Source organism: Vombatus ursinus, unplaced genomic scaffold (assembly GCF_900497805.2).
Source record: "Vombatus ursinus unplaced genomic scaffold, bare-nosed wombat genome assembly UNPS02014799.1, whole genome shotgun sequence".
Lineage (NCBI taxonomy): Eukaryota > Metazoa > Chordata > Mammalia > Diprotodontia > Vombatidae > Vombatus > Vombatus ursinus.
In genome coordinates this window covers 2,620,087-2,643,040 of record NW_020954577.1, presented here as the reverse complement: position 1 = coordinate 2,643,040, position 22,954 = coordinate 2,620,087, and the positions used below count along the sequence as shown (strand labels likewise).

The following is a 22,954-nucleotide window of genomic DNA, read 5'->3' as shown; positions in this document are numbered from 1 at the left end:
TTACTTTTCCCACGAATTTGATTTTTATGCATTTAAAAACATTATTCTGGGGAGGGAGCCAGAGGCATCACCAGACCAACCACCAAAAGGGTCTACGACACCAAATAGTTTAAGACTCTCAGCTCTAATTAAAACTTAGCATTTCCTTCAATTATGAATAAAGAAGACAACAAATCATCCTTCTGAGGAGAAGCCACAGTTTCCAAGAGGACCATGACATCCAGAAGTCCTGCCTGCCCTTCAAGAAGGCAAGCCACAGTGGAGCAAAGATCGTTTGCCTAGCGTGGTGCCCTGTATACAGCAGGTGCACTATAGATGCTTCTCTCCTCTCCTCTCCTGTATTGAAGATCAGTACTATGGGAAAACATGTTGAATTGAACTCTTCCCGCTATGATAAGTCTTTAGCTAGGGCATGTAGATTTTATTGTTTGGTCTTGCCCTAGGCTTTCATCAGTAGAGGGAGCTCTCTAGTGTGGAAAGCCCCTTCTCCCGGCCCAGCTCAGCAAGTCTCAGAACTTGGTGGTTAAGTGATTGGGTTCACAGTGCACCGATGTGTCAGGAGCCGACCTTGAACTCAGGTCTTCCTGAGAACTATCCCGACGTCGAGCTGCAGCTTGAACAGGATGCATGTCTAGACACACTAAGCTACCTGCACAGAAGGCGAAAGTGAGGAGCGCAGCGCTGGCTGAATCAAACCACAAAATCTTACGGCGGTGCAGACCTCCCGGCTGGGAGGGAAGGAGCCCTTGGAAAGGCACAAAAGCGGAGTCCCAGAAATGAGCCTCAGGGGTGTGGGGACATTTTTACATACATACGTATGTACACACATGTTAAGACAAAAAATGCCAAGGGACTCAATATTTTATAGAAAAAGAACATTTCCCTGATGCCCCAAACACCTGAAAGGTGACTTTTCTTGGCCAGTAGTGGCTCTTTTATCCTTCCAAGTCACCCAGTTTTACATTAGATGCTGTACAAGGACAGTGGGCAGAGGACCATTTTTTTCTCTTCTCCTCTAAGTGACGATGGGGCTGCCATCCAGAGTGGGGAGGAGCCCCGCTCCATTGCAACGGGAGATTTTGTGAAGAAAGTATATCTTCAATAATTCTTTTCTAAGCATTGAAACTGATTATTTGAAATAACTTGGCCCATTTCTATTGATCCATCAATCACTCGCTTCCATGGCAACAGCGTCAGAAACACAGTACCACAGAACAATCAGAAACGTTGGCTCTCTGTGGTTCTGGATGACCGTGAAGCAGTATGAATATCAGGGCTAATTTCAACCAAAAGACAAACCGAAATACTTGCGCCAGGCATTGTCAATGAGTAGAATACTGTGAAAGAGAATTTTAAACCATAATCATAATTAGTGATATTTACATATGGCATTAAGGTTTGCAAATCTCTCACACAAAAATGCATGTATGCATGTGCGTATATGCAGAGACATACACAAATACACACATCTTATAGATAAATATACACCTAGATATGGATTAGATAGAGACACCTCCTCTCACCTGAGCCTCAGAATGACCCACTGAGGTAGGTGCTAGAGGCACTATTAGCCCCATTTATCCATCAGTAAACTGAGTCTCTCAGGGGTTAAGTTCTGGGGCTGGATGTCTAGGAGAGCACCCTAGGCCAGCTCTCTTCACAAAGCACCACTTTTCCTTCCCAAGTTTAACCCTCAACATCACCAGCTCCTCTGAATTCAAATTCAATTTATTGCCTTATTATTATTGTGCTGTTCACTGGGCATTTAAACCAGGAGGCACATCAGGGCATCATCTAATCCACCCACTCCATTTTACAAAAGAGGAAAGTGATTTGCCCAGACCGTGATCAGGGCTTAGAATCAGGGACCAGCCCAAGGACCTTGAACCCCAGCTTTCTTATCCCCAATGCAGGCTGTCTTCACAAGGTCACCCCTCCACCTCCGGCCTCAGGGGTCACTGTGTCACCGCACAAAAGAACTAAAGTGCAGAAGGAGCAGAGGGGAAAAGCCTATGTTGGTTTGTGGTAGGGTTGGTTTTTTTGGGGGGGGGTAGGGGGTACTGGAGGAGAGAGAGATGGCAGCTGACCCAGGCCCAAGGTCCTCTATGGATGGCAGGATCCCAGAGCTAAAGCCAGAAGGGACTTCAGAGACCACAGAGTTGGTTACTTCTCACTGTACAGAAGAGGAAATTGAGGCCAAGGAGCTCAAGTGACTCCTTCCAGGACATCCAGGTGAGGCACTAACCACCACGGAGCCCAGGTTCCCCATCTCCAGGAGCCCTGCTACTTAAATCTTGGAAATTGAGGGTCACTTTTATATCCATACAGCCTTTCCATGCTTGGCAAGTGTAGAATGCAGCTGACTAGGCGCAGACCTGGCAGTTCTTAGAACTATGAATTACCTGAGGGTGACTGAAACCTGTGGAAAGAGGTCTGCTGAAACCACAGAAGCTCCCACTCCTCCTCAGCCTTCTCTGTGGACTTGCAGGTAACAGCTTGCCTGAGGCTGTGCCATGCTAGAGACGACTCCTGCCCCCCACCCCCACCCCTCAGGGACACTCCTGAGTGGTGGCTAGATTGTGATCCCCTGGCATGGATAAAAGACTCTTTGTTGTTGATACTTTGGTAATACTCTTTAATTCAAGTTATCTTATCTTAAGCATCTTATCTTAGGGACGCTCAGAACTAAGATATGAACCAGATTCATTAAACTTCGGAACAGGCAGGAAGAGAAGGGCCTCCTACCAAGGCCAAGCCAAAAGTGCTTCCGTGAGTATAACCCGCTGAAAACACAGTGGGATCTTCATTCTCAAAGAGGACCTATGACGTCAGGAAAGTGATGTCTTGACTTGTAAGCGAACTGGATATAAGTGAGGAAGGGCCGTGTCAGGTCCCCAGCCTCCATCTGGATCCAGTGGCAAGACAGAGATCAGGATGACTGGAGATGGCCCCAGATGTAGTGGGAAACCTTGCCCTTTTTAAGCTAAGGTCTTTCCAAGTCTCAGTTTGTCTGAGGCGACAGCCATTCAGTGATTAAGGCCAGGTAAGATAAAATCAGCTACAAAGAATCAGGTACAAGTCATTCTAGCCAAGCTCCTGAGAAGGCCTCCGTTGCTGGGGGAAGGTGGAAGAAAAGAGCCCTGGAATCATTACCAGGAGGACAGTAAGATGTCGGCTCCCAACGCTTGGCCCAGACATGTACTGAACTCCTCTGATTCTGCACTTGTCAAATCTCTCTCCCATTTCTCCTAGCACCCTTCTCCTTCAGTGAATCCCCAAGACCCCGCCCAACCCCTTTCTCTCTGTAGATGACCCTGTGTCCTACTTTAGAAAGAAGTATGTGGTCTCATCTCTCTTCGCCTTCACTTCAGAATCCCCTCCACCTTCAGCCATTCTCACTGTCTCTGAAACACTGAAGAAGAGCTGGGCCTCCTCCTTGCCAGGACTGACCCTTCTATCTTTACCCTCAACTTCATCCCATCCTGCGTCCCCTGAGAGTTGACCCCATCATCCTCAATGCCTTCCTTTCCAGCGACCCGTTCTCTGCTGCCCATGACATGCTCAGGCCCCTTAACTCTTAAAAACCTCTCAGCTGACCCTGCCATCCTCACAGGCGAGCATCCTCTAGCTTTTCTCCTAAATAAGAGAGGGTTTGTAAAGTGCTTAACAAATGACCCGTCAACGTCCTCCTCCTCTGGAAGCTGGCAGTCTGTCCTGTGGACGGTCCCTCCCACCACTTTTGCCTGGAGTGTGGTTCTGACAGCCTCCTCAGGGCAGCACACACCACTCTGAGCAGAGGGATGCTCCTGGAAGCCTGCCTCAGGTCCTTATCAGCTCTGTGGGGATTCTCTGAACCTCCCCACCTGTAAAATGGGTATAATAACTGCACTATTTCCTAGGGATTTGGAAGACAGGGCAAGTGGTGCACTTCTTACTCTTCACGGCTGCCCCTCCTTGTCCCCTCATCACAGTTTTTTTTTTCTGCCCCTCCACAACTTCAGGTCCCCGGGGGTGAGAAATAAACCAGAAGGGGATAGTAACAAGGAGCCCACCACTGCACGTCTAGTGTTAAGTTCACTCCTTTACTCTTCCACCCCATCAGTCCGCTTTGCTTCGAAGCCTCAGGTGTGCATGCTGAGACCTTACGGGCCCGGTCAAGCTAAGCCCTGCTTGAACTGAATGGGCACTTTAATATACACCTCCTTAACGACGGGGCCAAAATCACGAGGGAGAGATGGACGTGCGGGGAAGCCCTAATGCTGATCAGGCACGAAAGAGCAGACAAAGTGAACGCTGGAGTCTGTGCGGTAATACAGATGGCAACACAGAAGGAAAAAAGTCAAATCTGATGAGACACCCTTTTCAAAATGAAGCTAGAATATTAACATGAGGCTAAAAAAAGTCACCAAGGCTCAGGACTGGCAGCTCGAAGGATTATGACCCAGAGGAAAAATAAATGTTTAAATATACTACTTGCATTAAATTATAACACTGCTTTCATCTGGTATACATGATATTTATAGTCATAAGCACAGAAATAAAAAAGTTCCTATTTGTAATCTGAGAGCTGAAAAATAAATTATCAAAAAGTATTTATTCAGTACCTATCTGCAGAAAAGAAAGCAAAATTATCAAATCAGATCATTAAGTATGTTTTATTCTGAAATTAGAAATGACTTTCCCTTAGCACAGACTCACACGCTCACCTAAACATATATTCATACACACAGAGACTCACAAACATACACATTTTCACACCCACCCATCCTTCAGCTTTGATCTCTTCACTAGTAACAAGGCCCATCTCTGCTTCTCTCTTTGACTTGGAGATTATTTTTTAAGTTACTGGGAAAGGGCCAGTCACCTGCTTCCCTTAGTTACTTAACTGTGTCCCTGTGCCTTCTTACAGGTAAACTCAAGAAAGTGAATTCAGGCAACCAGTAACAGACAGGTAGAGTCCATCGTTGTTATCAGCAGCAGCAGCATCACCATCACCATCACTGTTTTAAATAATCAATATCACTAACAGAGTTAGAATTTTCACTTACCTCTGCTGCTACCACAATCAAAATCAGGTCTGTTTTTGAATCTGGGAAAACTGCATTTAATTGAGGAGACATTCCAATCAGTGCACAGTTGGTAACCACTGATATAACACTCATGGTCTCAAAAGCCAACTGAAAAGAAAAAAAAAAAAAGGCCATGTGTGTAACAAATGTCTCAGTTTGCTCTGGCCCTCTTTTTTCTTGCTAGGACATGGGGACAGAAGGATACACAGGGGAGTTACAGCAAACACCTTCCTTAGTTCCAAAGACTAAATTTTTTTAAACTGCTTTTTCCTATATCAGTGTTTCTCAAACTTTTCAGACTCAGGATCCCTTACACTTTTAAAAATTACTGAGGACTCCATATTGCTTATGTGAGCTATTATCTACTGATATTTACTATATTAGAAACAAAAACTGAAAATTATTTAAATATTCATCTTAAATATTTTAAATACTTCTTTCGAAATAACAACAAACCCATCACATATTGATATGCAGGACATATTTTACAAAAAATAACTATATTTTCTAAAACCAAAAACATAGTGAGTAGAGTAGTGCTTCACACAATTTTGCAAAACTGTTCAGTGTCCAGATTACTTGAAGACATCTGGATCCTCCCACTGCTTCTACAGTCGGTCTGTTGGGACGTTTCCTTCCATTGAGATAAATGAAGGAGATCTGGCCTCACATAGATAGGGAACTGGAAAAGGAGAAGGCTGAGTGACTTTGTCCAAGGTCACACAATAAGTTGGTAGGAAAAGCTGAGTCTAGAACACAGGCCTATGGTGGCCCAGACAGGTCAGAATCAGAACAGAAAACCTTGTCTTAGCATAATGTGTTGTTACTGGAATATTAATCCATGGACATCTCAAAGGCCAATGCGCCATCAGAGAGAGCCAGCATGAGTACAGCTAATTAAGGTTGGTGAACCATTTCACATGTTTTCTCATTTGATATGACATAGGAGATTTTTCATTCAGCTGGAGACAGATGAGATTTCAAATACAGCTTTATTTTTTGCAAGTAGTCCCCAGTGAAGCAGTCCGTGTTGGCGAGGAGGAGGGCCACCTTTTCCTCTGAGATAGAAGAGGAAAAATGCAAAATGGGTGAAGGAGAGATCCTGAGGTGTAGAGGGATGAAAGTGAGAGAGGGCACTTCCCATAGCTTCTACCTTCTCAGTAAGGATGAAACAGGAAGTTTTATAACCTCCCCTGAGAGCACTTGGCATTGTGGCAGGGGTGGAGAAGGCACGACGGAACAGGGCTCCAGGTCTGGCATCTTGTGAGTCAGAATGAGGGGACACAGTACTGAAGAGGGGAGATAAGCACGCTGCTGAAATGCTGAGCGCTCATAAATGTCCCCACCATCACCGCTTCACCACGCTATCAGACTTACTGGGACGGATCCTCTCATGATAAAAGGTGGCTTTGTCCCTAACAGTACAAAAGTGTGGGCATAAGAGGAGGGCAAGATGGCCCAAGAATCGAAGCTTGCCCACCTGTCTTCTCTCCTTCCCTCCATCACTGATGTATCATGAGCTCTTTCACAGGTCACTTACTGCATCTGGCTTAGTTCCTTCTCCACATAAAAGGGTAGTTAGACCTAAGGACAATGATGCTGTGAGCACCAATCACATTCTAAGGCCTCCAAGCATCTGCAGGTGCTCCCTGGAGAGCACTGCAAAGTACCCAGGTCTGCTATCCTCACTAGTGTCAAATATAACCACTAAAAGAAGGCCAACGACAGATGACTGAATTCAACAATTACTCAGTGTCTTCTCCCATTGGCCAGCTTTGGACATTTTCTAAACTTTATCAACGCTTTACAAAATCTGACTCTTTCATGGAATTCCTTTAAGTCAGAAGCCTCAGTTTCTGCCATATTAAGGAAGACCAGGGCAGCCAAGCTGCAAAGTAGACAGCAGGGCAGAAAACAGCAGTTACAGACAATGCCCCTGCATTGGGGGGAGGGAGAGAGCAAGGAAAGAAAAGAGGGAGAGGAAGAGAAAAAGAAAGAGAGGGATGGGCATTCTCTGAAATGGCACAGTGTGGGGATCTTCCTTCTGCATTCCTGAGGAATGTGTGCCTGGACTTGGAGTCTAAAGATCTGGGCTCATCTTGGTCTGGAACATAACACGCAAGGTTTTACAAATCTCCCTTCTTGGGTCCAGCATCAGCGCTTCCAGGACGTCCCTGTAATTTCATCTATTTCTTAGCTCAGTGGCCCTGGGCTCATCCCTCACCTCCACGTGCTTGCAATTCTTCATCTTGAAAATGGAGATGGCTCCTCTCACAATAGCTGGGAGGGCATTGTGGGAAAAGGGCTACACGGACACACACTGCTGTTGTCGTCAGGGAAATACTGCCTTACACCCATGGCCCAGGCCTAAGAGACGGTATTCCGATCATTAAGGACCAAGAAAAAGCCTTGGACAGAATTATAAGTACGCTGAATACACACTAAGTGTGATCCCAGGACTCAGAACTGTAGAATGTGGAGGGCCCTAACAAGTCAATTATTTCAATATCTTCATTTGACAGATGGGAAAACTGAGGCCCAGACAAGTGAAATAATGTAATGAAGGCCACACAACAAGCTGAGAGCAAAGCCAGGACTAGAACCCAGATCCCCTATCTCTTTGCTCTTTAAAAAAAAACAAAAAAAACCAGAAAATTCGAGAGAAAAAAACCAGATTACCTGCCAAACACCAATACTCGATGAAGGCTCCGCAAATGGACGTTTGAAGACCTTGCACATTTTTAAGGCGTCTGAATTAATTTCCGACAAGTTGTTTAGAACGGCAAAGGCAGCTGCTAACGGATAGACACATGAGAAAAGGCTCACATATCCAAACTGTAAGAAGAGCTCCAAGTAATCATCAAAGGTGCCCTAAAAAAGAAAGGCACCATAAAGAAAACAGGACTTTACGCTGTCATGGACAACTCAAGAAAAACAGAATCATTAATAACACTCAGGGCATGCGTCTCCACTGACAATCTATGGTAGCGTCTCCCAGTTCCTTCACCTAACAATTTGTTTGAATTGAGAAACAAATGCAAAGTTAGGCCTCAAAAAACTGTCAACCTCAAATGAACCAAAAATGAAAAGGTTCTCTTTTTTTTAAGTTTTTTTTTTTTTAAAGACATTCATTTCAAAAAGAAAGTAAATGACCCAGAATTGCTGCTAACAAATAATGGTCTTCTGTGATATACCCACAATTTTATTAACTCATTCACAAAAATCTCTGGTCTCATGTGCCTCACCCCCCCCACCCCCAATCACATCCTTTCTGTAAGATCTGGAAACCAGAAAACAAAAGAAGGAAAAAGACAGAAAAAGAAGAGAGCCAGGGGTGGGGAGTTGTTGGGGAGAGAGAAGAAGACAGAAGGAAATCTGTAACTGGGCTTAAAATCTTTGGCTTGGCACATTCCATCTCATTTATGTGCAAGGCACAGCGCTAGGTGCCATTCAAAACTATTTAAAATGGTTCAGATGGGGAAGAAACACACATGATCCTCCCTTAAGAAGGAAGGTTTGAGGAGACAAGAATCACTGGAAACTACAAAGCTGGGCTAATTAGGAAGGGAGCGTGTGTTTGTGTAGGGTGGAAAATGATTATAAGGTAAAAACAAAAGAAGTCTTTTTAAAATTCAGTTAATAATTAGCTTTTAGCCTTTTAATAAAAGAGCTCCACGCAATGAGCCTCAGAGAAGGATAAATAAATGGCGTACTGTCCACTTTGGAGGAACCAGCCTCCAGGCAGAAGAGGGCAGGCACCCCTGAGTGACCTGAGTGCCAAGGAGACCTAAGAGAAGTTCTGTAGAGGCCGCCATGTTTTCTTCAGTGTCGTTCTGAACAAGAAGACAAAAGAAAGGACGGAACCTGTCGGCTCCCTTGGGGTGGTTACTGCTTTTAACTCCGTTTCCTTAGGGCCTAGGACCTCAGCCTCAGCCTCACTCCCAGGAGGCCCTGGGCCTCCACTCACCAGGAGATTGAAGAAGGCCCAGCAGCAGGTGCATCCGCAGCAAGCCGAGAAGGTGCCCCGCAAGCCTTCCTATCCTACGGGCTTCACTACCCTCGCGAGAGCGAGGGGATGCACTGACTGACTCCCCAGAGACCATGTGGCGGTGCTACTTAACTCTTATTCTACGTGACTCAAGCAAACGGACAATGGCTAACCTTTGCTAAAATGTAGACTACAAAAGATCTTTATACATATATGAGTATATATACATCTCTGCCAGTACAGAGTCTATGTAAACGTAAACAGAGGTGGCCAGAGAGGGGTGTGTACACACACTCTATAGTCTACACAAGGTGGCTCAAAAGTCCTAAATGCTATTAAGCTTTTAGGCCACTCTTTATTATATGTACAGAGCGACAGACTTAGAATTCATTTTTTAATTTAGGCAGAATGTACATCACTAGAAATCACAGTGACCCATGTAAGATCTTAGCATGCATAGTAAAGTCAGCCTTGGGAAATTATTTTTAGGGGAATGGTTAGGAGCCGCCAACTAAGGGCCACATTGCAAAAACAAACAACAACAACTGAGAAAAGGTCATTCGATGTCATCAGGAAGCTGCTGATGACCTTTCAAGGGAGTCAATAAGTCGTCTTCTGTATGGGAGAAGCTCATTACACTCCCACTGGACAGCTTCACCCCAAACATGGCAGACACGGCTTCATTTCCTACCCAGCGGCCCCCCTCTGGACTTCACCATCCTGTCCCAGGAATACCTTCATCCTGGGAGGGAACTCATGGCTACTCAGCACCCTCTGCCCTGACTGGGGGGTGAGGGTGGTGAAGAGCTCCTTCCAGAACTTCCACTGAAGGAAGGTACCCAGAGCACGCCACTTTTTATTTCCCACACGGGCTGCCCTCCTTTGGACTTGTTCATCATGCCCTGAAAAGTGGGTCCCCTTAGCCCCGCCCCTGACTCCCTTGTCTTCCTCCAGGCTAGGCATTGCCTTTTTTAAATATTATTACAAGAATCTTTTTTATTTTTGATTCCCTTTTATTAATTTTTATTATTACTTAGGGGGAGGGGAGTGAGGGCCTTTTCCCTAGTTAGAAGGTTACTGAGCTGACTGAAACCTGTCCCATGGGATGTAAAAATTTATGTAAGGGCTCACACGTTCCTCAGATAAGAGGCCAAAAAGGGAGTCCAGGCTGTGCAAAGTAATCTGACTTGCTTCACCTGAGAAATGATCCCAACTGTCACCGATGTCTTGGTTCCGTTCCCTTTCCCCTCAATCAGCACATTGCGAACCCTCTAAACAGGGCTGGTTAATCCGTAACCTTAGTTTACCTAGAGATCCTGTTTTACTAGGTCTGTTTCCTTTATGGGATCACGATTCTGTTTAACTCGGTCTGTTCAGATTTTATGACACTGAAGGAAGCCTGGGATGAACTATCTTTTTTTAAACTTTTACAGCCTAAAAGAATGTATGAGATTGTAATAGGTAAAAGAATTTATTTCTCTAATGGAATTTTCTCTATAAAAGCTTGTCAGAAACTCCAATCCAGGTTGAGGGTTATTTTTCACCTTCTGAGCCTGTGCTTAAGCATAATAAAACCAAAGCTTTTATCTCTATAACTTCTACATTGTGGTAGATTTATTTTGGCAGAAGTAACCTACCATATGAACTCAAAGAAGAGATATTCTGCCCATAACAATATTTATATTCTTGGCACACAGAAGGTGCTTAATAAATGTTTATTGAATGGCTGAAAGTTATGTTAACCATAAAGTTAACCTTATCACAAGTAAACTCAATATTACAGACTGATAATTTTGTAGTTAATTATTTCATTACAGTACAGAAATGAAGAAAGAATGAAAGGACAATATCCGACCTCCAAGCCAGCCTAGAAGACAGGAGGTGTTTTACAGTTGCATTAGTGCTAAGGTCTCTAAACTAAGAAGTAAGCTTTTCAGATAAATCCCAATTCTAATGAAATATTTCTTAATCCATTACTTGGAAGGCTGCTTTATCGGGGTTGCACGTAAGTTGTCGAGAAAGCGCCCAGATCCCCCTCCCTGCTTGTCCATCACAGCCTTCTCTCACTTGCTGCTTTTTTTTTTTCCCCCCAAGTGTCATCCTCTGCTCTCCCTCCTTTCAGGGGTGACAGACATAATTTCATCAAGATCTGCAAAGTTTTCAGAATTTGAGTATACATTTTCATTATTGTTTAGTTGTTTTCAGTCGTGTCTGTCTCTTTGTGATCCCATTTGGGGTTTTCTTGGCAAAGATACAGGAGTGGTTTTCCATTTCCTTCTCCAGCTCATTTTACAGATGAGGAAAATAAGACCAAAAGGGTGAAGTGACTTGCCCAGGGTCGCCCAGCTAGTAAGTGTCTGCGACTACATTTGAACTCAGGAAGATGAGTCTTCCTGACTCCAGGCCTGGTGCTCTAACCACTGGGTCACCCAGCTTTTAACTTTAAACTTTAAAGTGGTTCCTTTCAGGGAGAAGGTGACAAGCTGGGGACCTTGGTAAGCGGTCATTTCAGTGCTATTGCCTATTACAACGTATTGGTTAAAGGCACTTAATGAACACATTTCAGCTCCGGGGAAGCTCAGCCCTGCCAAGCCATAACACACATTCAGACTTACCAGGTAAGTCCCCTTTTCTTTTTCCAGGATGATTTGTTCATACAGAGTAACATCCACATCTGCTTTTAAAGCCTGCACCTTCTTCTTCACCCGTAAGCCATGCTTCCTTTGGAGCCAATATGGAAGAAAGGTCTCTACAATTTGGTTCAGAATCTGAGAAGTAATCAGCAGAGTAGCCAAGCTCTAAAGAAAAACAGACAACAAAAGCTGAGCAAGGGGGCAACAGCATGTGAGACAATGGCGTGTTAATAATCATGGAATGTGTGACAAGCATCTTGGGCTGGGAGCCTTCAAGGTCTGGGATCAAAACTGGCCATTTATACCAACTTGCTGCGTGAGCCTGCAGCACCTCCCGGGCCTTCCTTACCAAGCCCCTGCCAATGTGCAAGGGCAGAGAAGGCTCCCGACTCGGGCAGAATTCCTGACCCTTTACCTATTCCCGTAATACGCACCATGACATGGTCCAGAACAAGTTATGATGTCATAAAATAGCCTTGGCCCAGGCCAGCGATCATGGGATGGTTCTAGCACATTAGTCCCCTCTCTGGGAGGCACAGGAAAGACCCCACTTTGGGGCACGTCCTTGAAATGGCTTAGAAAGTTCTCGATCTCACTGAGAACAAAAGCAGGCTTGCTGAAACCTCCTGCCCAGGCAAGAAAGCAAGGGGACTCCTAAGAGGAGGTGCACACAGCCACTTCATACCTCTCCTCTCAGAGGAAAAAGCTTCATCCACACAAGTCTCTTCTAAGTTAGAAAAAATGAAAATTAACACACCCACAATAGTCTTCTGGAGTGGAACAGCAAGTGATAAAGAGGGTAATATAATGGAATGTCCTTTACTGTTTTCAATTTCAGTATGGTTTTCAACTTTAGCAACTTATGAAATCAAATGTGGTGAAAATCAGATCATAGGACCATGACTTTAGTGTTGGAATGGAACTCGGAGCTCATTTATCCAGGGGCTGCCAACCTGGGGTATGAGAATCCTGCAAGGGAGTATGGGGCATATCTGGCCGATAATTATATTACGCTACTGAAAGTCATCTGTTTTATTTCTTATGTGTATCTTATGGGGTTCAACTGAGTCAATCAGTTATCCCACCCTTCTTAGCCCAGATATCTTTATCAGGCGAGAATATCTCCACTGAATCAAGCGATGAAAGGTATTTCTGGTAAGTAGCTCCCACATCCTTATTTACCTATCAAGAAACTTGGGCTTTGACCAACTTCTCCCTAAAAATTAATCTCAAGATGCTAATGGGGAAAAGAATAAGCCATTACTGAGAAAAGGCCAACTCTAGAAAGCCAAAGCCTCCCTCATTTTCTGTTCACTCCAAGGTGATGTGGATCAGCCATGACAACCCACTGAAAGTCATTGCAGACCTTCCAAAACAAAGCAGAAAGATGATGACATGGCATGAAGCTCTGGCCTCAAGAGCTCAATAATGTAGTAGCTGAAAATGGGACTTGACAAGTCCTGAGCACCAGATAGCCACGGCACCCAGTATTGGGGGGCATGGAAGTATACTTCCTTCTACTCACTCAAGAGCGCTCATGTTTTTACTGTCAAAATTCCTTGGCCAAAGCTGACGTCTAGAGCCCTGGATGAGGGCACCTCACGTGGGCACCTGGGGCTTCCTAAGCCCTTTCATCATGGCGGCCCGTGTTTCAGCTTTAGCCTGGGCCCTGATTGTGAGGGACGGAAAAAAGGACAGAAGGCACAGAGAGAGGCTGCCAACCAGGATGTCCACCTTCTGGGGCTGTGGCGCAGGCAGTATCCCGGCCAGATGTGCTCAACTCCTTCTGTGGGTCTTCCTAGAGAATTCTTCTAGATTCTTCTGTTGACTCTGATTTGAGTTTCAACAGACAATGAGAACCAAGGCCCTCTAGCAAAAATGCCTTCCTCCCCTTCCTCTTCCTTCTTGCTTTTAAGAAGGGCATCACCAGAGGAGACTTAATATCTAGACCTCTGCTTTCAAAGGTCTGGGCAACTCCTGGTGTGGACGCTCTCTCCATCATTGCACAGTGACAGAGTGACACTGTCATAAGGTCACAGAGAATTACACAGAACACTGGGAAGATAGAGACTCACCCATGTTCACAAGGCTAGTACGTGATCTGAGGTGGAATTTGAACCCAGGTCACGCTGACTCAAGGCTGGCTCTCTATACACGCCATTCGGCCATAAAACTAATTTTTAAAAAACTGTACTGTTCTCCATACTCACCTGTCGCAAAAGTTTCATATCTTTCATCACAAAGGCAATGTAGAAGAGCGAGGCGAAACAATTAAGAAAGTTGAACTGCCAAAAAAATAAAAGTTAAAAGTGACTACAGGAGTGAGACATTTAAAGAGCTCTAAAAATCAAGGACAAATTCAGTTACATCTTCAGAATACAAAGCACTTTTTTTTTTTAAAAAAAAGTTTTAAAAAACAATCTGAACTTCCCCACCTCTTTTTTAACTTTTCCCCTTTTCCTGTCTCCCCTCACTTTTGTCTCCTCTGACCTATCTCTCTGCCTTCTTCACTCTTCTCTCACTCAAGAAGATGTCAGTGACTTACCTGGGGAGGTCTGGGGCTGCCTCCCGAGAAGCCCCCTCTGCTCCCCAACCAAGCCAAGGGGAGGGAGACAACAGAGGGGAACAGAGGGGCAGGAGGCAACGTGGGAGGGCCAGAAGAGCTCAAGGGAAGGAGTCTTAATGAGGGCAGCCCAGCCCAGCCAAAGGCAGGGCCTCCCAAGGCCTGGAGCTCTGGCCATGCAGGCAACCAGGCAAGGAAAGGGCAAGAAGTCTAGAGAAAAGTGGCTCTTGATACACGTTCCTCAAGCACAGGACCATCTATTTGTCTGCCTGCTGGTGGCAAAGGCCTTTTCCAGAGGTACACCTGTTCCCTTGTTTTCTCAGGCAGAGAATACTAACCACAATTCCACCTTTTCTAGGTGACTCAGTGAACTGCTCTGAGCTACAGAAGAGGGAGCCCCCCAGGGCCTACGTGGACAGAGAAGGCGCTCTCCCCTTCACTGCCTGGCCCCAGGCGGCCTTGTCTCCTTGTCACTGCCAGTTTCCATTAGTCATCCGTCTCCTCCCTAATGGTCAGATGGCCGGCTCTCATTCTCTGCCTTGCTCAGTGGCCCGCTTTCAGCATCTCCCCCATCCCTTCTGCATCCAATGCCGTACCCCGCTAGTTTGTTAGAATTACGTAAAGAGTGAGAGTAAACGTGGTCTGAAGGAAGAGTTGGCTTCTCCTACCAGCACAACGAATATGCTTTAATGCACAGATGTTGTGCTGCCTGTTTTTACTGGTCAGGTGTGTTTCAGGCGTGTTACTGTGCTTTGTGCTTTCTTTAATGGTTTTCCAGATAGCTGAGGCTGCCATCATGTGGGAGTTCCAAACAAATGAAGTGTGACTGTGTAACTGTAAGTCTTTCTTATCTAGGCGAATGAAGGACAGGAGAAGGACAGGTCACTGAAGCCCACCCACACAGACAGCCACACCCTGATTTATGAACACTATACACACACCAAGGGCAAGTGACAAGCCCTCCCCTCCGCAGGCCCAGCTGGGGACGGCTACCAAAGCAGCGAGTTCGCCAGCACTTACTAAGCACCCGCTCTGTGCCCAGTCCTGTGTGTGTTGAGCTGAGGGCGTTACATGGTGGCTGGTGGGAGAAATCTTCTTCCCTATGACTTCCTCAGATTTCCTTTAGAAGAACTGGGCACCGCACACCATGTCTTTTCACCAACTACAGCTCAGTTCACTCCACTTAAAGTTCTCTCTTTCTCACACAAACAGATACCTCCTCTTTTTTTCGCCTCCTTCTTCCATACCCTCTTTCTTTTGCTAACTCAGTTACCTTTGGGAAGCATCTCTCTCCCTCTTTTTCATGGTTTCTCTTCCCCATCTTTCCTTTGTCAGCCAAAACATTTTTTAAAGTACTCTTAATCATGACTTACGAGTGAAAGAGTAGTAACATTGATACATCTGCATCAAGCATAAAAACCCCAAATTCTTCAGTGAAATCAGTTACACTAAGGAAAAAAAGACAATGTGGAAAGCCCTGAGAAGAGCCAAGAAGTCCCCTTAACAAATGACGTGAAAATCTCTGTCTACCTCCTCATCTTTTTAAACCAGATTTTCCTTAAGTATTAACATTCCAGATAAAATGAAAGGGTTTTTATTTAATTCTGTTGTTTTTCTGTTTAGTTAAATTGCTAATAAGTACCATAACAACACTTTCCTGTATAACAACTGTGACAACACTTTCATTGCAAATACACAAAATGTAACTGCGGAATGGGTTAAATTGTGGACTATCCTGAGAACTAATCTTTTATAACATGTTATTTCTACGGGAAAATATGCTCCAAATTTCAGAAAGCAGACTTACTCATTTTGATAACAAAACGCTTTCATAAGCTGGGGACTTAAAATTTTCTGTGTAAAATGATTAAAAGAAAAAAAAAACAAAACAAAACAGCAAAACTCTTCCCTTATCGAATTATTTAGAAAAGCCTCCAGTAAGGAAGCCGATGGCTCTGCAGTCACCAGTAAGGAAACTAAGACTCTGGACAAGCCATAAATGCATTAAGTGGCTTCTGGATAATTGAAAATTAGCAGCAAAACTTATTCCTATTAACTGAATTTCTTATATTAGTTTACTTCCCTAAATTAAGAACACAGCACCAGCATACTATACTGGAAACAAGTCTTTATGATTCATTTCTAAAAGTTATGAATTTTTGTCGTAAAGAAAACATATTTACACAGAAAACACCATACTCACCACCAACACCTTGAGAACCAGATGATTTTGATAGGCGGACTCCAACCTGTGATTCTCTGAAATTAGCAATCAGAAATAGTCACGTATCTCCCTCAGACAAAAAGGCAATGTTCAGCTAATAATATCGGGCAGATGTAACCGCGGTGCTAACAGCACTGGGGTCAGATACCAGGCCCTTCAGCAGTCATTTTAAAGAGTTATTTGTTGCCTAATTGTGGCCTTCCTTCCCTTACCATTAAGATAAACAGCTCCCACTATCCCGCTAGCCCCCCCAAAAAAAATTCTAAAAAGGAAACAGCTGGATAAAGGGGAGGAAATGGAAAGGAAATTTAGCTTGGATGATAAGGGAAGAAATGGATATTTTAAAGACCATACTGTATTCATAAACTAGGGTGACCACAGGCATGAATTTCCCTGCTCCAAAAGAAATCTGAGCAAACTAGGGCAAAAAGCAGCTGGCATTAACGTGGTTCGCCTGGGCACCCCCAGAGCACTCCTGCCAAAGTCCCTGCAATGAGCTGGCACCAAGTACCCTGAACCACAGGGCTCAAAGAGGCCAAGGCCCCCATGTTTGAACCTTCTTGCCCTCACTGGGAAAAGTGGGCAGCACACAACAAAGCTCAAGACGCTTCTAAGCTAAGTGGCTGAAACCAGAGAATTTGAAGGAAGACGACGAAGGGACACTGTCCCAGATTACACACTCTAGTCAAAAATACCTTTACTAGGTTTCCTGCTACCAAAGCTCCAAAGGTCTGATCCACCGTTCCTCCCTCGCAAGGGCACCTACTTGTCAGCATCAGGGCAATCCTCAGCCTTGGGACTCCTTTAGGATAACCAGAGAATCCCACAGACGGGCCCTGGCCATAGGACACTACACCAGTTTAACCCGGAATAACCAGAAGGGCGACAAGAGCTTCCCAAGTCCATGGGCCTCGGTGGCGGACGCAGAACGCCTGACTGGCCTCTAAAACTCAGCCCTCCTCGACAGACTCAGCCCGCGTTTACTAAGCATGTACTGCACGTACCAGGGATGCCAAGACAAAACAGACCGGGCCCTGCCGGAGGCTGTGTTCCCCTGAGGGTCCAACCCCAGGACAGACAGAGAGAGCAGTCAGCGAGAGCGGCTTACCCCACGAGGTTAAAAACTCTGCAGCGAATCGATAGAGGCGGTTCATGACCTCGATCACGACGGCGTAGACGATGCTGGGCACGAAGAGCAGAACATTGGTCAGCTCAGGAAAGTGGCTCTCCCGGTGCACGTCCTGAGCCCACGCCTCCAAGTCGAAGTAAATCGTCATCACGTAAAGGGAGAAATAGAGGCAGAGGCACACGAAGGGCAGGGAGACCAGGTAGATGCGCAGCTGCCTCTTGAAGCTGGAGTAGAGCGGCTCCTCTCGGCCGGTGATGGGGTTGATGCCCAGAACGCCGTGGAAGCCTGGCCGAGGCTCCTCAAACTGCCTCTTCATGAGCAGCGTCCCCCACCGGTACGTCATCAGGGCACAGCCGCGCTTCCAGACTTCCAAGATCACGGTCGACCAAATCAGGTTGAAGGAGGCGAAGATCACGTACTTGTCGTAGTCCTCCCAGTCAAACACATAGTAGGGCAGCCCGATGAGCGCCATTGGGATCAAGGCAAAAGTGAAGTACTCCAAGAAACCAAAGTAGAGGGCAATGGTCTCTCCGAAGTATGTGCGGATGCCATCTGCAGGAATGGGAAGAGGGAGAAGAAAAGAGCGGGTTCTGAGCCCAGGGCTCTGAGGGAGGGGGTGAAAACGCACACTGCACAGGCCTGACTCTGGAGGGGCTGATTCACGCCTTGAGGACATGAGGAGATCTCCTAATCCGCCTGGGGCATCTCTGCTAACAAGCATGTTGGGGGGAGGAGAGAGCAGGGTTCAAGTTGCCCCTCTGAGATGCACTGGCATCACATGCCCTCTCTTCCCCCTGGGCACTTCTCAGAGAAACCAGGAGGAAGGTGGCCAGCTGAGCTTCACTGGTGGAGGGACTTTCCACCCAGGAAATCCCAAGTCCAGGCTGGCAAAAGGAAGCACAGCACTAACACTCTCCCCCATGTAAACTGTCCTCACCACCTGCCCCTGAGAGCATCAGACAGTGATGAGGAAGGGACCTCCGGCACTGGGACCTCCGGCACTACCTGGTCCAGCTCCCCGCGCCCCCCCCCCCCCCCCCCCCCCCCCCCAACAGTCACCCTCCACTCTTTGGAGTCAGCAAACAAACATTTACTGTATGGAAAGCCCACCCACACGCAGCCAGGCATTGTTTGTAACTCAGCTTGGGACTGACCAAGGAGGAAGGAGCAGGGGGCTGGGAGCCCAGAGAGCAGGTTCTCACCGAGCTAGTCGGCTCACTGGCTGTGGAAAGAGGGGAACCATTTTAGACTCCCTGCCTGTAAAAAGGAGGGCAGGATACTACCTCGTTCTAAAGTCCCCTTCAGTTTTAGGGCTGCCAGGTGAGCCTCTACTGAGGCTCTCCCACTTTGACACCTCTCCCCCTTCATCACTGTAGTGAGGAATGTGGGTTTTCATTTTTCCCCAGCCCCACACCCTCCAATCCCCACTGCCCGCCAGTATAAGCATCACCACAGCTTTTCCCACAGTTTTCACAGGTGGCCCAGAGCACTGAAGATGCCTATCTTGATTTAGGCCTTGACAGAAAGCACTCCAGCCTATATCATAATGACCATTTCCTGGATTTTGACGCAATAATTAAAGGATAACCATTAACGTCTTCTAATACAGAAGGCTTATTTAAATCACATTTCTCTTTTTGAGTTTGCTTCTGTCGCTGTCTATCAAGGCAATGGGCCAGGTAACTGTAGTCAAGGCTGGGGGAGGGGAAAGTCAGGAGGTAAGTCCTTCTTGGCTCCATGGAGCGGCATTGCGGCTGTCCACTAAGAGCTCACCGAGGAAGGGCCAGAAGAAGAAGAACTGAGTAGGCGTGGTTAGTGACACACTGCTCTGCAATACCCAAGCAGCCTTTTGTCGATCACCTGCTATTGGCACAAGGGGATCTGCTGACTGTCCAGAGCACGTGTCAGGCCATGACTAGTAATACGGCAGCCTCCTGCTCATGCCTAGTGACTCACAGAGCACCAAGGATGCTGTTAGAAGGGAGGCAGAGAGCACAGCAAAGCTTCTTCTCAGGCAAGAAACTGAGGCCCCGAGGGACACAGCTGGCGCTGGGATCCCTGCTCCTGCTCAAAGGTGAGGACTTCGGAGAGAAAAGGTAGGTCTGGGAAGGGAGTTACGAGGCCAGGGTCTGAGAAGGACACTGACATTTCTGGACCATGGCTTAAATTACAGAAAAGAGAGGCTCTGGCCAGGGATGAAGTACACCAAACAAGGCGTCGTACAAATATATCTGCTTGAAGTCTCACACATTTACTCAAAGAAACTCCAGAACTGATATTAAAAATGAAGGCAGCACCAAGATGTCAGAGTACCAGGAAGCAGTACAACCACAGCCACACAGCCCCTCTCCTCCTGAACTCCTCCAGAAAGACAGAGACAACTTACTAGACTGAATCCTGACAGGAAATGCAAGAAAAAAGTGAGTGAGCCACTCTCCCAGCCAACTTGGCACAGAAAGACAGAGAGAAAGGGCTGCAGATGCTGGGGACAGGGTCTGACCAGCACTGTGCTGTGCACAAAGCACTCTTGCCCAAGGGAGAGGCTGTGCCCACCAGCAAGACTTGCCCCAAACCCATGCTGGTGCATTCTGACCTCCCGCATGGTGCGGGTACAGGTGCTATCTGGCAGTTTTGCCACCCACCACATAGCTCTGGGTCACATATTCAGGGCAGGCTGACCCAGGGGCCTGTGTCTAAGGGAGGTGTTCTGGGCTAAGGAGCCGTCAAGGTCTTGGGCAAGACAGAAGTCCAGAAAGCAGCAACAGCTGAGTGACTCAGACTCCAGGGGCAAGAACAGTCTCAGTCGTAGCCTCTAGCTAAGTCCACAGGGGAGTGACCAGGGCAGGGATTCCACCAAGGGGCCTCCAATTCTGCCGTTCTGAACCAACAGAGTCTTCCAGCCGTATGATGGTGGCTGAATCCAGCAGCTACCATTGATCAGACCCAAACCCAAACATCAGGAGCTTAAAGAGTTCAGACTGGGGGGTGGTGAGGGGCAGCAATCAGACTGTGCCCTCTGGGAACACTGAAAGCTTGCAGGTCCCCAGCCTGAGCTGTCTCTGGGAGCCCAAGAAAGCAGCAGTAGGGCCAGCCGAGAGATTCCCTCCAGAAGTACCCAGAGCCTGGTGCTACCATCAAGTCTGAAATCAGAAAATAGGATGGAAGGACAAACAAAAAAATCCCACAATAAAAATCTATTATGGCAACTGGGATGGCCAAGACACAAACCCAAAAGAAGAGAATGACTCCAAGACATCTATAAGCAAAGCCTCAAAGAAGAACATCTTTGGGGCAAATTTGACTAGACTTCCTAGAGGAGATGAAGCAAGAGTTTTAAAGAGAATTTACAAATGTTTTTATAAATAAAATGAAAGTGCTAGAGGAAAAAATGGAAAAGAAATGAGAGCTATGGAAGAAAGAAATGGAAAGGGAATTAACAGCATGGCACAAGAGGTTTTAAAAAAAAAAAAAAACAAAAACAAACAAAAAAACAAACTTGCCCAAGCAACAAATTCCCTGAAAATCAGAATAGACCAAACAGAAGCCAATGACTCCACAAGGCAACAAGAAATATTAAAACAAAGTCAAAAGACTTAAGAAATTTGAAGAAAATTTAAAGAATCTCACAGCAAAAACAACTGACTTCAAAAACAGATTAAGGAGAATAATTTTAGGAATAATTGGACTGTGTGAACTTCATGACCAAAAAAAGAGGCTAGAAAACATATTTCAAGAAATTTTAAAAGAAAACTATCTAGAGCTCTTAGAATCAGACGGCAACATGAAAGAATCAACTCCTGAAAGAAACCCCCAAGTGAACACTCTCAGCAACACTGTAGCCAAAATCCAGAACTTCCGTGTCAAAGAAAAACTTCTGCAAGCAGCCAGAGGAAAACTATTCAAGTACTGAGGAGCCACGGTGAGAATCACTCACAGTTTAGCAGCCACCACTATAAAGAAGCAGAGCTTGGAATATAATATTTCAGAAGGCAAACCATATGGAATTACAGCCAAGAATAATTTATCCAGTGATACTGAGTGCAGTCCTACAAAGGAAAAAATAGATTTTTAATGAAGTAAAGGACTTCCCAGCATTCCTGATTAAAAAACCAGACATTCAGAGAAGCTTTAAAGTTCAAACAAGAGTACAGAGAAATATCAAAAGGTAAACAGGAATGAACAATCATAAGGGGCTTAAAAAAGGATACACTACAAACAATCAACATGGGGAGATGATGCATGTGTCCCCTCTGAACCCTGTCATCATCAGGCATCACGGAAAGCTGGATTCTAATTAGGTAAAGCCTGGGAGTGGTTCTGCTATATCTTGATAATCATAAAAGAAGAATGGAAAGAGAAGGGATGAGAAATATACTGGTCAGGGGGAGGGTAGAGACAAAGGAAAAGGAAAGCTAGAGGAAATTATCTCCCATCATCAGGGTATTTAAGCAAACATCATGCAAACAAGGAGGGCATGAGGGGGAGCTGGTGACACTTGAACCTTATTCTCATTTGAACTTGTCAAAGGAAGGAAGAAAACACATAGAGTTAGCTACAGTAATACATTTCACTCACCAGGGAAACAGGAAGGAAAGGGAAGAAAGGAGAAGGGGAAATTAGAGGGAAGGCAGATTAAGGCAGAGTTGAGTCCTAAGCAAAACAAAATATAACTAAGGATATGTAAAATATGCACAGCTCTTTTTTGAGGTTGCAAAGAATGGGAATCTAAGGGAAAGCCCATTAGTCAGAGAATGGGTGAACAAGCGATGGTTTATGATGTGCAGTAAATGTGCACTAAGAAATGATGAAGAAGGCTCAGATCCCTAAAATCTAGCCAGGGCTTAGATTCTTAGAATCTAGCCACTGCTTACCCATGTTCAGACTCCTTAAGAGTCTGCCCAATATGACAGATGTTCTAATAAACCTTGTCTTTGGCTGAAAAAAAAGAAAGAAATTACAAAGAAGATGGTTTCAGAGACACCTGGGAAGATTTGTATGAACGGATGTTAAGGGAAGTAAACAGAATCCGAGAACCATTTATTCAGTGACAGCACCATGGTATGTACAGGCAAACAACCTTGAAAGACCTAGTGACTCTGATCAGCAGAATGACCAACAGTGATTCCAGAGGACTGATGAGGAAACATGAGACCCATTTTCTGATAGTGAGGGGAACTCAGAATGCAAAAGGAGACTTTTTTTTGCCTATGGCCAATTCAAAAATTTGTTTTGCTTAACTATACATATTTAGGGGTTTTGTTTTTCTTTCCTTCTCAATTTGTGGAGGAAGAAGAGGTTGGGGAGGTCAGAGAAAAGGCAGATTTTTTTTTGCCAATTGAAAAAAAAAA

The 22,954-nt window shown here is 45.6% G+C and overlaps 1 protein-coding gene across 7 annotated transcripts in view; it reads right to left on the bottom strand.

Moving 5' to 3' along the window:
• Positions 1–22,954, bottom strand: part of LOC114050523 (anoctamin-10) — a 224,438-nt gene that overhangs the window by 178,279 nt on the left and 23,205 nt on the right. For all 7 annotated transcript variants that reach the window (XR_003570019.1, XM_027872296.1, XM_027872297.1 and 4 more), the window contains exons 6-11: positions 17,586–18,158; positions 16,457–16,512; positions 13,901–13,975; positions 11,673–11,855; positions 7,749–7,940; positions 5,049–5,177 (exon numbers count right to left, since the gene is read on the bottom strand). Coding sequence is in view for 6 of the 7 variants with exons in the window: in XM_027872296.1 (XP_027728097.1) it covers positions 5,049–5,177; positions 7,749–7,940; positions 11,673–11,855; positions 13,901–13,975; positions 16,457–16,512; positions 17,586–18,158 (1,208 nt within the window). In the remaining variant the exon portion in view is untranslated. The remainder of the gene's footprint in view (positions 1–5,048; positions 5,178–7,748; positions 7,941–11,672; positions 11,856–13,900; positions 13,976–16,456; positions 16,513–17,585; positions 18,159–22,954) is intronic.